This window comes from Canis lupus, chromosome X, assembly GCF_003254725.2.
Source record: "Canis lupus dingo isolate Sandy chromosome X, ASM325472v2, whole genome shotgun sequence".
NCBI lineage: Eukaryota > Metazoa > Chordata > Mammalia > Carnivora > Canidae > Canis > Canis lupus.
In genome coordinates this window covers 17,716,950-17,731,179 of record NC_064281.1, presented here as the reverse complement: position 1 = coordinate 17,731,179, position 14,230 = coordinate 17,716,950, and the positions used below count along the sequence as shown (strand labels likewise).

General features: G+C 47.6%; 1 protein-coding gene across 5 annotated transcripts in view; it reads right to left on the bottom strand.

Moving 5' to 3' along the window:
* Nucleotides 1-14,230, bottom strand: part of SMS (spermine synthase) — a 54,647-nt gene that overhangs the window by 26,696 nt on the left and 13,721 nt on the right. For 4 of the 5 annotated variants that reach the window (XM_035711930.2, XM_025438525.2, XM_025438554.1 and 1 more), the window contains exon 2: nucleotides 2,909-3,029. In XM_035711930.2, coding sequence (XP_035567823.1) covers nucleotides 2,909-2,976 — 68 coding nt within the window. In that variant the 5' untranslated portion in view covers nucleotides 2,977-3,029. Of the gene's footprint in view, nucleotides 1-2,908; nucleotides 3,030-3,643; nucleotides 3,747-14,230 lie in introns of those variants that run through there. The other variant, XM_025438543.1, reaches the window with a different exon arrangement.

Sequence of the window (14,230 nt, the reverse complement as noted above, 5' to 3'; positions counted from 1 at the left end):
TTTTTTTTATTTATTCATGAAAGACAGAGAGAGAGAGAAGCACAGAGGGAGAAGCAGGCTCCACGCAGGGAGCCTAATGTGGGACTTGATCCTGGGACTCCAGGATCACACCCTGAGCCGATGCTCAACCGCTGAGCCACCCAGGCGTCCTGGTTTTTACATTTTTAAAGAGTTGTTTAAAATACAGAGAATGTGACAGAGACTCTTCATGGCTCCTTACCGAACAAGCTTTCTGACCCTTAATTTAGTGGGTCAGCACATTTTTCTTAAAATATCAGAGTGTATCACATGCAATAAAAGTCAGTTATCTGGAGAAAGTATTGTTTCTATCATAAATGTGTATATGTACTGTAGAGACACAGACGAGTATGCACGGGCTTATAATATAAAATTACTTCTTGGGGAACACCTGAATGGCTCAGCGGTTGAGCATCTGCCTTTGGCTCAGGGTGTGATCCTCGGATCCAGGGATTGAGCTCCCCACCCATCAGGCTCCCCATAGGGAGCCTGCTTCTCCCTCTACCTATGTGTTTGCCTCTCATGAATAAATAAATACCCTTAAAAAAACTATTTCTTGGTAGAAGTCATAGTTAAAGAAACATTTGAAAAATACTAAATGACAAGAATTCTATTCAGAGTACAGGCTGTGTGCTTGGATTAAAAAGTAAACACTAGTAGTTAATTTCACCTTCAGCCTTTAAGTGGCCCCCCCAATCAAGTTCAGGCCCAGGAGACCACAAATCATTTACACCTGAATGTGCCTATCATCCCTTCCCCCTCCACCACCATCAGCACAAAGGACAGGAGCTGGGGAGAGGGAAGGGTAGAAAAACATTAACCTTAACCACTTGGATGGTTCTAGCGGTGTCCTCTGTCAGAGACCTCCAAGAACACAACCGATGCTGGAATTTAAGATCAAGTACCAACTTCAAGAGAGTAAAACCAGAAAAAAAGAGACAGGAAAAGTTGCAGGGCGGGTGGGCTGGAGAAAAGGAAAAAAAGGTGGCTGAGGACCAGGGCCTCAGCATCACAAAGTGGCCATTAACCAGAAGAAGTCAGGCCAGAAGCAGGGTGCAGTTCCCCTGGTCCACCTGAGCTGGTGCCTGGTCGCCCAGGCAGGGGTAGATAAGTGAGGTTTCAGGACAGGTACCATGGGGATGGGTCCCAGTTGACCAAGTGAGAAAAGAGGGAGACCAAGGTTGAAAATAAGTTTTTAAGCGTGTCAATTTTCATTTTCTGCTTTCAGAAGCAACTTCTAAACAGCTCTTGTCATCCAAAATTCTGTTCCAGGAAGAATGCTAGGCCCCCCAAACAACTGGAAATGGTGTCAAGAAGTGAGGTAGAGAGGTGGGTGGGGCCGGGCTACAAAGGCAGTTTAGTTAGGAGATTCTAAGAGAATCAAGGCTTCAGAGAGCCTGCCGGGGTGACAAGGTGACATGGTTCGATTTGCTGTGGTTCCCAAAGGATGGACCACATCCAGGACAGCAAGAGATTGTGGCAGGCAAGGTGGAGAAAAGAGGCCAGGACAGAGAGGGGCTGAATGCAAGCCTGCAGAGCTGGAAGGATAAAGGACAGCTGCAAACCTCTACTTCCAGGAAAGGTGCTAGGGGCTGGAGCATGGAGGAGGGTAGGTAGGAGGGTTTGGTGGTGGTGTTGATTTGGAGTCACGCTTGAGGAGGGAATCATTTTAGATATATCTGAGGTATCTGCTTAATACATACGTGGAGATTTGCTACATAGTTGGAAATACAAATCTGGGTTGGGGAGAGAGGAGCCAGGAAGACTCCGGGAGGCATTAAGAAAGAGAAAACCAATTACCCCCCCACACACACATGGGGTGGGGCACGTTGACTTATAAAGAGAATAACAAAAGGGGGTGCTCAAAAGTAAAAGTTCCCCTCATCTTCCAGCATTGCCTTCTGGGCTTCAGTGAGATCCTGGGGGGTGGTTATTTTTCCTTTTAATAGAAAAACAAGGGAGAGAATGTGGGACACTAATGAAACCATGTGGAATTCTAGTACTTTGTACTCATTGGGGGAAATGGAATTAAAGCCATTGAAAATACCCAGGCGTTCACATGTGAAAATTAACAGTGCCAATTATGAAGCATCTTACTAGTTTTACATACTAAACCAGTCTAGACAGGATACAAACCTAGACTTAGGAAAGTGCAAAGAGCTCAACACTCCGGGGTCTTCGATTATTGGTCAGTTCTCAATTTAGATTTCCTTTCCTAGTCCCAGAACACACTGGCTCTCATCTACATATTGATTAGGTAAAGTCTAGATAGTCTATAAAGGTCTTAAGGAAAAGAAAAAAACTTGAAACTGGGTATCTTGGATCCCCTCAGCTTCCTGTCAACCTCCCGGTAGACATTCTCATTCTGCACTTGACTACAGTCCGCATTAATTGCTAATAACTTATCATGGTGAGGTCCACTGACCAGCAGCATCAGCACGCCCTGGGAGCTTGCTGAAAATGCTATTTACAGTGCTGCCCCAGAGCTGCTGCATCAGAAACTCTTGGAGTGGGGCCCAGGAATCTGTTGTGACCACGTCTGAATTGTGGCTTGCCAGTTCACACTGCTTCTGCTGCCCAGGGGTTCTGGGACCTGGCCACACAGCAGAATCACCTCGGCAGGGGGGAAGGGGTGCTTTGGAAAAATATTGATGCCCAGTGGCCTCAACCTCTGGGAGAGTGACTGGGGTAATGGCCTCTTGTGAAAGCACTCTTGGGAGAGTTCTACTGTGCAGCTAGGGCTGTGAAACACTGAATTCTAGCCACCCACCCCCGCAACAAAATGTCACTGAGAAAATAAGAATATCTGGATACTAGCCCTCCACCCCCCTTTTCTGACTGGCCCCTATCCCCCAAGAGCTGACGTGCTCAAATCTGAAGGCCGCCTCACCTGCCATTTTTGTTTATGTAGGTCGCTAGATAACCATGGTCTTGCCAGGTGTGCACCGACTCCGTCATCCCTTGCTCCTGGAAAATGGACTGGAGGCCTTTTAGAATGGTCTCGCCATCAGCTGGAGAAGAGGAGACAGAAGGCAAGGTGGTCAGGATGAAACACATTCCAAAGGAAAGCCAATGAGGCACGGTTTGAGGACTGAACTTTTTAAGAAAACCTGAACAAAGAGTTGCCAATGTCACTCACACCCGTGACGAGAGGCTACACAGATTACCAGGTAACACAAGAAAGACACCAAAAAAAAAAAAAAAAAAAAAAACAACCACAAAATAATTGTGTCATGGATGCAGACAGGTGTTCAGGCAACTAAACAATGTTTAGTCTAATCAGAAATCAAAGAGACGCAAATAAATGAGCTTCCATTTTAGAGTAAAGAAGTTAATGAGGATATACAGTACTAGAAGGGACATGTCCACCCGCTGTTGATGGGTATTCTAAAGGACTTCGAAACTTTTGGCTTTATGCTCCAGGTATCTCGCAGTAAGGCTGGGTTGTTATTATAATAGGAAAAAATAAAGGGGGCCACTCAATCATACATTTCTAAATGGTAGAGACTGTCCTTATGGGACAAGGAACTCCTTGTTCTCACTCCGCACTGTGACCCCCTCCTTGGCCAGTCGCCCATCTTCCCCTCTCCCTCCCACCCACCGCCAAAGTGGAGCTCAGTATCACCTGTAACAATGGGTAGGACTTCGGCCAAGGTTATAGAAAGTGCATTCATCTCTGCAGGGTCAACTAAAGCCAGAAACTTCAAGTACATCCAAGATTATGACAGAGGAGAGGCAAAACGCAGTTTGGTCCCCTGTAGTTCGATCTGCCTGCCCCTAACTGCCTGAGAAGTGTTAAGGCAAAGAACTGAGATGGGACAAAAGGAATTACTCTGTACCGTCCCATGAGCCCTCCACGGGCCGGTGCTTTTTCCACATGACGGGGAAAAAACAGTGTGGGCTGCAAAGCATCAAAACGAAGAGTATGTACAAAGAGTATGTCTGTGACCTGAACCCAGGCAAAAGGAAAAAAACATTCACAGCTGACCGCAGTGTGGTTTCTCAAGAAAATCACACTAGAATTTCTTCCATAAACTAAGTAGTGCCAATGCCTGGACTAGAGGTTAAGATTTTTTTTTTTTCACCTTACACAGAATCTATCTCCAGCAATGTCTGGAACAGTGTTCCGAAGACCTTCCAGAGCACAGGGAAGAATGAAGACCACAAACTGGGTTCGGAGGCTGACGTAGACAGCAGATATGTCTTATTCTGACAGGCAACATCTTAAAAATCTAAAGTTAGTTGCCACTTAGAGCCCAGACTTCACCTATCCCCACTGTACTGGGTGGAACGGTGGCCCCCAAAAAGATATATCCACATCCTAACCCCCAGAACCTGGAAGCGTGACCTGATTTGGAGAAAGGTTTTCGCAGATGTAATTATGGACCTAGAGATGAGATCATCCTGGATTATCCAGAGGGGCCTAAATCCAGCGACAAGTGCCCTTATGACAGACAGAAGAAGAGACACAGGGATAAAGAGGAGCAGGTGAAGACAAAAAATCAGAGACTGGACCGCTGAAGAGCCACAGGCCGAGAACACCAGAAGCCACCAGAAGCTGGAAGAGGCAAGCCAGATCTCCCCTAGAGCCCTTAGGAGGACCACGGCCTGGCCAACAGTGTTTTCGGACTTCTGGCTTCCAAAACTGGGAGAGAATATGTTTGTTGTTTTAAGCCACCCAATTTGTAGCACTTTGCTCTGGGCTCTGGTGACTCACACACCCTCCAAAATGTGTTATTTTCAACTTCACTAAACACCATAGCAAACAGCGTGGCCCAAGGGGCGGGAGGGCATCCTTTTTTAATCCTTCCAGTCCCTGAATGTGGATGGAGCTATTAGGACGGTGCAACCAAAAGGCACGGACACCACTTAAAACCAAACCAGATGGGTGTGCAGCCCCGAGCCCCCCAACAGGAGCAGGTGGAGACAAGAGGGTCACGACCTCGAGACCGGTAGGAGGCAGGAAACAAAGGGACCTCACACTTCTCACGGCCCCACCGGCTGGGGCTCGCCCCCACGGCGGGCATCTCCTGGAGAGGGCAGCCCCCGGGAGGCCCGCGGAGCCCGAGAGCACCCCGCGGGCGGAGCCGCTGCCAGGGCGAGGCCGCTCGCCAGGGACAGGGCGCTGCAGCAGAACGCACAGCCCCCGCCAGCGCAAGCACCGACTGACGCGACGGGTGACCGTGTCTCATGTGCCTTCGGGAAACTCATTTGGCAGAAAATAGCCGGCTTCACTATTCTGAAATTGGTTTCAGAACTTAAAAAGGGGGGAGCCTGAATTATACCCTTTGAGTGATACTCGGTTGTAAGAGAGAAATCCACTCCCAAAAAAAAAAAAAAAAATTTCCAATTTTAGGGACGCCTGGGTGGCTCCGCGGTCTAGCATGTGATCTCAGTCCCGGGATAGAGTCCCGGTCGGGCTCCCCGCGGGCAGCCTGCTTCTCCCTCTCTCTCTCTCTCTCTCATGAATGAAATAAATAAAATCTTCAAAAAAAAAAAATTCCGATCTCAAACTTCACAAAAAGAACTGATCTTACTCAGTGTGCTTGTCAACTGAAGCCTGGCAGGGCCAAGCCACCGTGGTGAACACGGGGCGCCCGGCACGCCCGACGTGCACGTATCCCAGCAGTCCTTGCCCTGAACAGGAAAGCCACTGTGTCATTATTCAATCCCTCCTTGGCTAGAACAGATGTTTTCTGTTTTGGAAGTGTATAAAACAAATCATCACTCCTGGTAAACGGCCTCAAGACTGGGTTCTGTTGGCACAGTACACCAGGGAACACAAGTCCCCTCCGCTGGTGAGGGGGACAGCCCACACAGGGCCACCCTGCAGGTCACTGGCCAGGCTGCACAGCGTAGGAGCACCTGGGCCCCAGGGCTGAGCCGGGGCGAACTATCTCCTGGGCCAGGAAAAGGGGTGGCTTTGTCTCCTACAACCCCTGACCCGGCCAGGGACAGCCTGGCAACCGCCCCCTTTCTAACTGGCACCAGTAGCAGAAAAGCACCGATGGGGCTAATGGAGGCCCTCCAGTCAGCCTTCAGATGGAAGAAAAACACATTATGAAAGACCCGCTTGAGAGTTGTCACTTATTTCTATACTATGGGCTTGCTCCTCAGGTCAGAAGAAATCTGCCAGGTCTGAATGTTATTTCTGGCTGTCACCGCCACCTGGTCTTTTGTGGGCACTGGACATGCCCAGCCCTGCGGGGCTACAGGGACCGTCCCCCTTCTACACTCTCCTCCTGTCTTCTTGTCCCCCACATTGCTCCCGGGCCTGAGAGAAGACTCCAGCAAAGGGCTCCAGAGCTAATCAACTGCCCAATAACTCTTTTCCAGAACCAAGGTTTGAAAATGAAAACAAAGCCAAAGACATGAGCTCCGTTAGGTTCAACAATGTGGCTTGCTTGGTCATCTTGATCTCAGGGGCTCAATAAATGCTTTGTGGGTAAATGAAAATTTATTTCAGCTGGCTAAATTCATCATCCATATGGCTAGATCTTTGCAGAGTTTCCAGAATATCTAAACCAGTGGTTTTCAATCCTAGCAGCACATTATAATTACCTGGGGAGTTTTTAAAACCAGTATGTCACATCCTAGATCAATTAAATAAAAATCTGCGGGTAAGAACCAGGCATCAGTATTTTTCAGAGGTCCCTGGGAAATTCCAATGTACAGCCATGGTTGAGAACCACCGAGCTAAACCACTAGATACAAGAACAAGAAATCCCCACTATTTCCTAACTAATTACACTCGAGTCACCCAATGGTTATAGAAAATGTTAAAATGGGTCTGAAAAAAGCCCAAACTCCTTACTAACAACAAGTAGCCTAGGACGTGCCCCAGAAAATGCTTTGCAGTTATCCAATTTCAGTCTTCATGCCTGTCTAGTAGAAACATGTAACATGACCAAACAAAACGTACTTGACTGTATCAGGGTTCCTCAACTGCGATTGACAACATACGGTGTGAAAGAGTGTCTTGTCCCTCACAGGTCTTTGGCAATCCCAGTCATACACACAAGTAGGTAGTGCCCCCTTTTGTTAAAAAAAAAAAAAAAAGACACCCCCACCTCCCAGGGGCAGAAGTGGGGCGGGCAATACAATTCCTTGAGAACTACTAGATACTCCACAGGAGTGAAAATAAGCCTTAGGTCAGAGCATACCCAAATTTGGAAACACAAGACTGCAATGTCATAAATGGCTGCAAATCAGAAAATTTGAATTTTCTTTTATTGGTGTTCAATTTGCCAACATATAGAATAACACCCAGTGCCCATCCCATCAAGTGCCCCCCTCGATGCCCGTCACCCAGTCACCCCCACCCCCCGCCCACCTACCCTTCCACCACCCCTTGTACATTTCCCAGAGTTAGGAGTAAAAGACAATCACAGGGCTTTCAAGGGGGCAAGGTAATCCAAACTAGGCTAACAAAACTTCTTAGAAAACTCTTAAGGACTTCACTTACCTCGATTTTGACCTCAAACTTTCTAACTGACATGCAACTAGTATGTGACTAGTATCTGACTCAGCCTTGCAAAGCGCTCAGCAACACAGTGACCTGTCTCCAGGGCAAAATGTGTCCTTTGTCCGTTAAATGACTCAATGTCCCCGTTTCCAGACCATTGCCCACTTTGTGTTTATTCAACAATAACTTAAAAAGAATTAACTTGGAGGTCTGGTCCAAATTAAATGTACCACTCCCAAAATAAAGAGAGGGATGAAAAAAGTGGGGTGGGGGTGGCACAGGGAATGAAGGCCCAAATTTCATCTCCCTGCCTCATTTTCTCCCAGAGATCCATCTATAGGCCGCTCTTGGGAGGGCTCAGACTCTGACCATCAGCTCCATCCAGATGGCTGAATCCCAAATCCATATGGAAACTGTGTCCTGCCTAATTGCCTACCACACTGTCCCAGTCAAGTCTGAAATTGGACTTGGGCTTCTTTACTCCCTCCCCAGATGTTAATACCCCTGCCACTATTTAAAATTCCCATGATGCTCCCCTTGAAGCTTCTCCCACAAATCACCCACCACAGCCTTTCTACCTACCCAAACTCACTTGGCCAAGTACCCTTGCCACCCATATATGTCATTGCCTCAACCGTAAGATGGAGATAGCACTCTGCAGGGTTCCTGTAGGGAATGGGGCACCAGTGTTCCTTCCCTCCATCTCTCATGGTCTGGTACTGCCATTTAATCAGCACTCCAGGGCAGCCCTGCATGGAGCCTGCTTCTCCCTCTGTGTATCTTCCTCTCTCTCATGAATAAATAAAATCTTTAAAAATAATAATAATCAGCACTCCAGGCCCGCCTGGGTGGTTCAGTGGGTTAAGCATCTGCCTTTGGCTCAGGTCATGATCCTAGGGGTCCCTGGGATGGACTCCCACATCAGGCTCAGCTCAGCGGGACGTCTGCTTCTCCCTCTCCCTCTGCCCTTGCTCATGCTCTCTTCTCTTCTCTCTCTTCACACACATACAAATAAAATAGAAATAATAACCAGTGCTCTTTAAAGGGAGGCAGCCCCGAGTGCCTAAGCTCCATGGAGTAGCTGCACACACCCAGGCTTACTAGCCCAACCTGGGCAAAAGGGGGGGGGTGGTGGGAGGGAACAGGGGCTCCTGGGTGGCTCAGTGGTTGAGCGTCTGCCTTTGGCTCAGGTCGTGATCCCAGGCTCCTGGGTGGGTGATCCCAGGGTTCTGGATCATCCCGCACATCAGGCTCCCCACAGGGAGGGAGCCTGCTTCTCCCTCTACCTATGTCTCTGCCTGTGTCTCTCTTGAATAGATAAAAATCTAAAAATGGGGGGGGGGCACAATGTGCTTCAGTTATACATATTCCCACTTCTTTCTTCCATTTCAAGTAGTGGATAAAATGCAGTAACCTTCTTAACATGGTGATTTCCAGTAGCGGCTGCCCTGAGGGAATAAGCAATTCTCCCACATCCAGAAAAAAACAGAGGACCTCAACTTGCACATTTCACTCCTTTCCAACTTCACAAACTTGAGCAAAGGAAACTTGGGACAGAGTGTGCAGCAGTCACCCCTTGTGCAGGACCATCAGCCTGCCCCGCCACGGGGGCCACCGGGCCAGAGCTGCACTGGCCTCCCCACACCCAGAGGGCAGGAAAGTGCGATTCACTCACATTCTGGCAGCATCTGGGTCATGAAATTAGAAGACAAATTTCTATCCTTGCCAAGCATATCTTTAACTAGGACTGGAAATTCCACACCTCCCCTTCAAGCCCCTGGCCGGTTACCTTGCTTCCTAGTTCTCCCCACGATGGCCCAAGCTATTCCATCACCAAGAGGTCCATCATTCCTATCACTGCACCATGCCCAAGCGGTGAGTGAAGCCCAATGCTGGCCTCCTTCCAGCTCGCCCCTCCTCCACAGACCCTGGTATCTTTTGAGTCCCGAGCCCCTCTCCCCCAAAGTCCGAGCCCCTCTCCCCCAAAGTCCAATTGTGCCCTGATTCCCACCCCCCACCTGCCCCTCCTTCCGCTTGATATCCAGGTCAGGGACCACCCCCTCACCCCCTCCTCCCTGAGAGCTGGGCTCCCCTGATGGAGAGTGGCAACAGATACACCAGCAGCTCACAGCAAGGGGACATCTGGACTCCAACACAGTTTGAAGCCATTCAAGTATCTGCTTGAGGAACCACCCAGATGTCCTAATCTTGACAGTGGTGGTGGTCACAGGACTGTATACATTGGTCGAAACTCAGAAGTGTACACAAAACTTCCTCGATGTAAATTATATCAAGTTTTAAAAAATCTGTTCCAGGGATCCCTGGGTGGCGCAGCGGTTTGGCGCCTGCCTTTGGCCCAGGGCGGGATCTTGGAGACCCAAGATCGAATCCCACATCGGGCTCCCGGTGCATGGAGCCTGCTTCTCCCTCTGCCTATGTCTCTGCCTCTCTCTCTCTCTGTGACTATCATAAATAAATAAAAATTAAAAAAAAAGAAAATTAAAAAAAATAAAAAAATAAAAAATCTGTTCCAGGGACGCCTGGGTGGCTCAGCGGTTGAGCGGCTGCCTTCAGCTCAGGGCGTGATCCCGGGGTCTAGGACTGAGTTCCACATTGGGCTCCTTGCAAGGAGCCTGCTTCTCCCTCTGCCTCGATCTCTGCCTCTCTTTCTCGGTGTCTCTCATGAATAAATAAATAAATATTTAAAAAATTAAAAAATCTGTTCCAGTTACCACCACCACCACTGGCATAACTGCTCTGAGAGTAACAAAATAGCACAGCATTCCTTATGGGCTCCCTCTCACCCGCATGGGTGCTCAGAAGTGCCTGAGGGTGTAAGAACATCATTTGAACTCACTTGGAATACGCTAGATGTAATCAAAAACATCAGTGTTGATAGGCAGCAAGTCTAGATTACTGCAATCAAGTGATATACAGAGAAAGCATATTTCACAAGCAAAAGGAGCTTAACACTTAAAATTGTTAAATTTTTTTCATCTTTAAATTTTAACAAAAGGTCTGTGCATCGGGAGACTTCTCAGACATTCAGAAGCCTAACATTCCCAGAGAGTAAAGTGAAGGTCAAGCAGGTGGTTCCTCGGGCTCTCTTACTCCGACAGCTTCATCTTCAATTTCCCACGTCCAGTTCTTTTTACAACAGCTGCAAGACAATTAATCCCACAAAACCCAAGACAACAGCAAAGTTCAGAGCAGCAGGTTTCACAATAATCGAAAAGTGGAAACACTCAAACTGTCCATCAAGCTATAAATGGATAAGCAAAATGTGGTCTATCCATACCATGACCTATTTATTCAGCCACAAAAGGAATGCAGTACTGATACTTGCTACAACATGGATGGCATGATGCTAAGTGAAAGAAACCAGTCACAAAGGACCACATGTTGTAGAATTCCATTTATATGACATAGCCAGAAAAGGCAAATCCCTAGACATAAAAAGCAAATTACTGAATACCAGGGACTTGGAGGAACAAAAGGCTGGGAGGAATGGGAACGATGGCTAAGGGGTACAGGTTTCTTTCTGGAGTGATGAAAATGTTTTAAAATTGTGGTGATGGGTATCCCTGGGTGGCTCAGGGGTTTGGCGCCTGCATTCAGCCCAGGGTGTGATCCTGGAATCCTGGAAACGAGTTCCGCGTCGGGATCCCTGCAAGGAGCCTGCTTCTCCCTCTGCCTGTTGTCTCTGCCTCTCTCTCTCTCTCTCTCTCTCTATCTCATGAATAAATAAATTAAATCTTTAAAAAATAAAAATAGGAGATCCCTGGGTGGCTCAGCGGTTTAGCGCCCGCCTTCGGCCAAGGGCATGATCCTGGAGACCCAGGATCCAGTCCCACACCGGGCTCCCTGCATGGAGCCTGCTTCTCCCTCTCCCTCTGCCTGTGTCTCTGCCTCTCTCTCTGTGTGTCTCTCATTAATTAATTAATTGATTACTTAATAAAATCTTTTAAAAAATAAATAAATAAATAAATAAATAAATAAATAAATAAATAAATAAAAATTGTGGTGATAGTCACACAACTCCAAATGTACTGAAAATTACTGACCTGTATGAACTGTATACCTTAAATGAGGGAAGGGTGTGGCACAGGAGTCACCTCAATAAATCTGTCTTCAAAAATCCCAACACACACACTGAACTTTTAGATTCTCAATTACTATGAGGTAATCAAAGGGACAGAAAGTTCCAGAAGTCAGTTGCTCCCCTTCAACCAACCATAAGCCAGGCCCCAGGCACCAGGTTAAAGGGGCTGCAATGGGCATTCTCTTCTACCCATCCCCACTCCCCACCTGTCAACCACTAACAAGTGTTTGAGCAGCTGCTATGTGCAGGCTCTGTCCCTGGCACTGAACATGGCTTTCATGCCACGAATGCACATCTGCAGCCAGTCTCAATGCCTCAGTTCAATCACAATGGCAATGTACAGAGCAGCCACTACAGTTAATAGCTGTGTATCATGTATTTGAAAGCTGCTGGGAGAGTGGCTCTTAAAAGTTCTCATCACAAGGGAAAATATTGCTTAACTATGTGTGGCGACGGATCTTAACTAGACTTCCTGTGATCGTTTCACAAGACATACAAATATCAAATCATGTTGTACACCTAAACCCAATGGTTTATGTCCATTATACCTCAATTTTAAAAAATTCTTTTACATTTAAAAATCAGGGATGCCAGGGTGGCTCAGTGGTTGAGTGTCTGCCTCAGGGCGTGATCCCTGAGTCCTGGGATCGAGTCCCATATCAGGCTCCTTGCATGGAGCCTGCTTCTCCTGTCTCTGCCTCTGTCTCGGTGTCTCTCATGAATAAATAAAATCTTTATAAATAAATAAATTTAAAAATCATAGCAGTGACATGGCGCCAAAGAACACAGAAAGGGCCAAATGAACAATTGGGAGGGCTTGTTTACAGAGTTTTTTTTTCTTTCTAGAAAGCGAGAGAGCAAGTGTGTGAGAGTGAAGAGAAGGGGGAGGGGGGAGGGAAAGAGAGAATCCTAAGCAGAGTCCATGTCCTGCGCAGAGCCAGATGTGGTGCTACATCTCACGACTCTGAGATCATGACCTGAGCTGAAAGCATGAAGAGTCACACGCTTAACCAACTGAGCCACACAGGCGTCCCAGAGCAGTTTCTGATGTTCATACACAAGAACAACCAAACCAGGAAAAATCAGCTACAGAAAGAAAGAAAAAGACCTACTGACGCTGGATTGACAGCCATACAACACAACACAGAAATAACACCCAAGCTCTTTTCATGCAAGTGCGCATTAAGGAAAACCACATGGGACTGTTTACAGTACCAGCCACAGGGACTATTTCTTAAAACCCACATTACAGTATACTAGGCGTTCTGTAAATGTGTTGCTAATTATTTCACTGCCCTGCCTTTCCTTCCCCACTCCAAGAGCACAGTCAGAAAGGCATTTCCCATCACCCCCAACACCTAACACCTACTGGAAAGTGGCCAGAGCCCCCTTCTACTTGAATCTAAGCACTTAGGTCTCTCCATGAGCCAATCCCCTCAGAACACTGAAGAAGGGTTCATAAAAATATAATTTATGAGACACAATCCTAAGCCCTCTTTAGTCTGGAACCCAAACAGCAATGCAATCTTGTACCCTCTTCTTCCTGGTAAACTCGTTTCCCCCACAAGACTAGAGTCTTCAAAGCAGCCACAACCCACAAGCCTCAGTCAGCCCAGAGAGGGAGGCACCCCCTTGGAGTGCTCATAGAGCTCTAACTCTCCAGTCCTCACATCCTGACCAAGCCCACGTGGGAGGCTAAGCATGAGTTATAAAGAAAGGCACAGGGAGGGGAGACAATGCAAAGGCCTGGCTTTCACTTGGGGAGAAGATTGCCAATTTTGGCCATGAGATGAGAGGCATCTGGCCACCTGAACTCTGCCCAGCGTCATTTGAGCAACGTAAGGCACGGTTCAAGGTCCATGTTTTCAGAAGAGGAAGCAGTAAACTCTGGCTAGAGCTGTGGAAGAAAGCAGAAGACCACCAAGGCAGAGGACACGAAGAGACCAGGTCCCCTCTCTGGGACTGTACTCAACCCAACAGAAGTAGTCCAAGAAATGCGGTGAAACCAGATCCAGCAGCAGCATAAAAGGGATAAGCAAGGTGGGGACTGGTAGGGTCAGGCTGGAGGCCAGGAGAAGACTTAAGACACCTGGACCAGGAAAAATAACCAGCCGTTCCCTTGAGTTCGCGACTGCCATCCACAGTCCACTGTGAGTGCAAAGGGTCCCAGCTGCCGACAGCCACCTCCCTTCATCTCACAAGCAGCAGGATGAAAACGGGTTATGGGCTGGCCCAAGGTCAGATGGCAATGGTTTCCTTCAGCTCCACCCAGAAGAAAACCAGATTTTTCTCCCAAAGTACAAAGTATGGGATTGTCACTTTCATTGTTCAGGAGAACTTAACCAATATCATGAATGTCCAGCACTCTTCTCACTAACTTTAGGTGGGCAGACTACCTTACAGGGTCAGATCTATTAACCATTTGTGTCTCTACAAACAATTCTAGGGTTTGTGCTCAAGACTCCACGCCAGGCTGCAAATCAACAATGAAATAATATTTCCAGAGAGAAATCAGTTTGGAGTTGGGGTCGTCAAAAATCACATTTTTATCAGGGTCGTCCCTGAGATGACTCCCCGGCACGTTCTCTTCCTCCAGCTTTGGCCAGGGCAGATTCAGCAAAGTCAACATTCAGAACTGCGCCCTT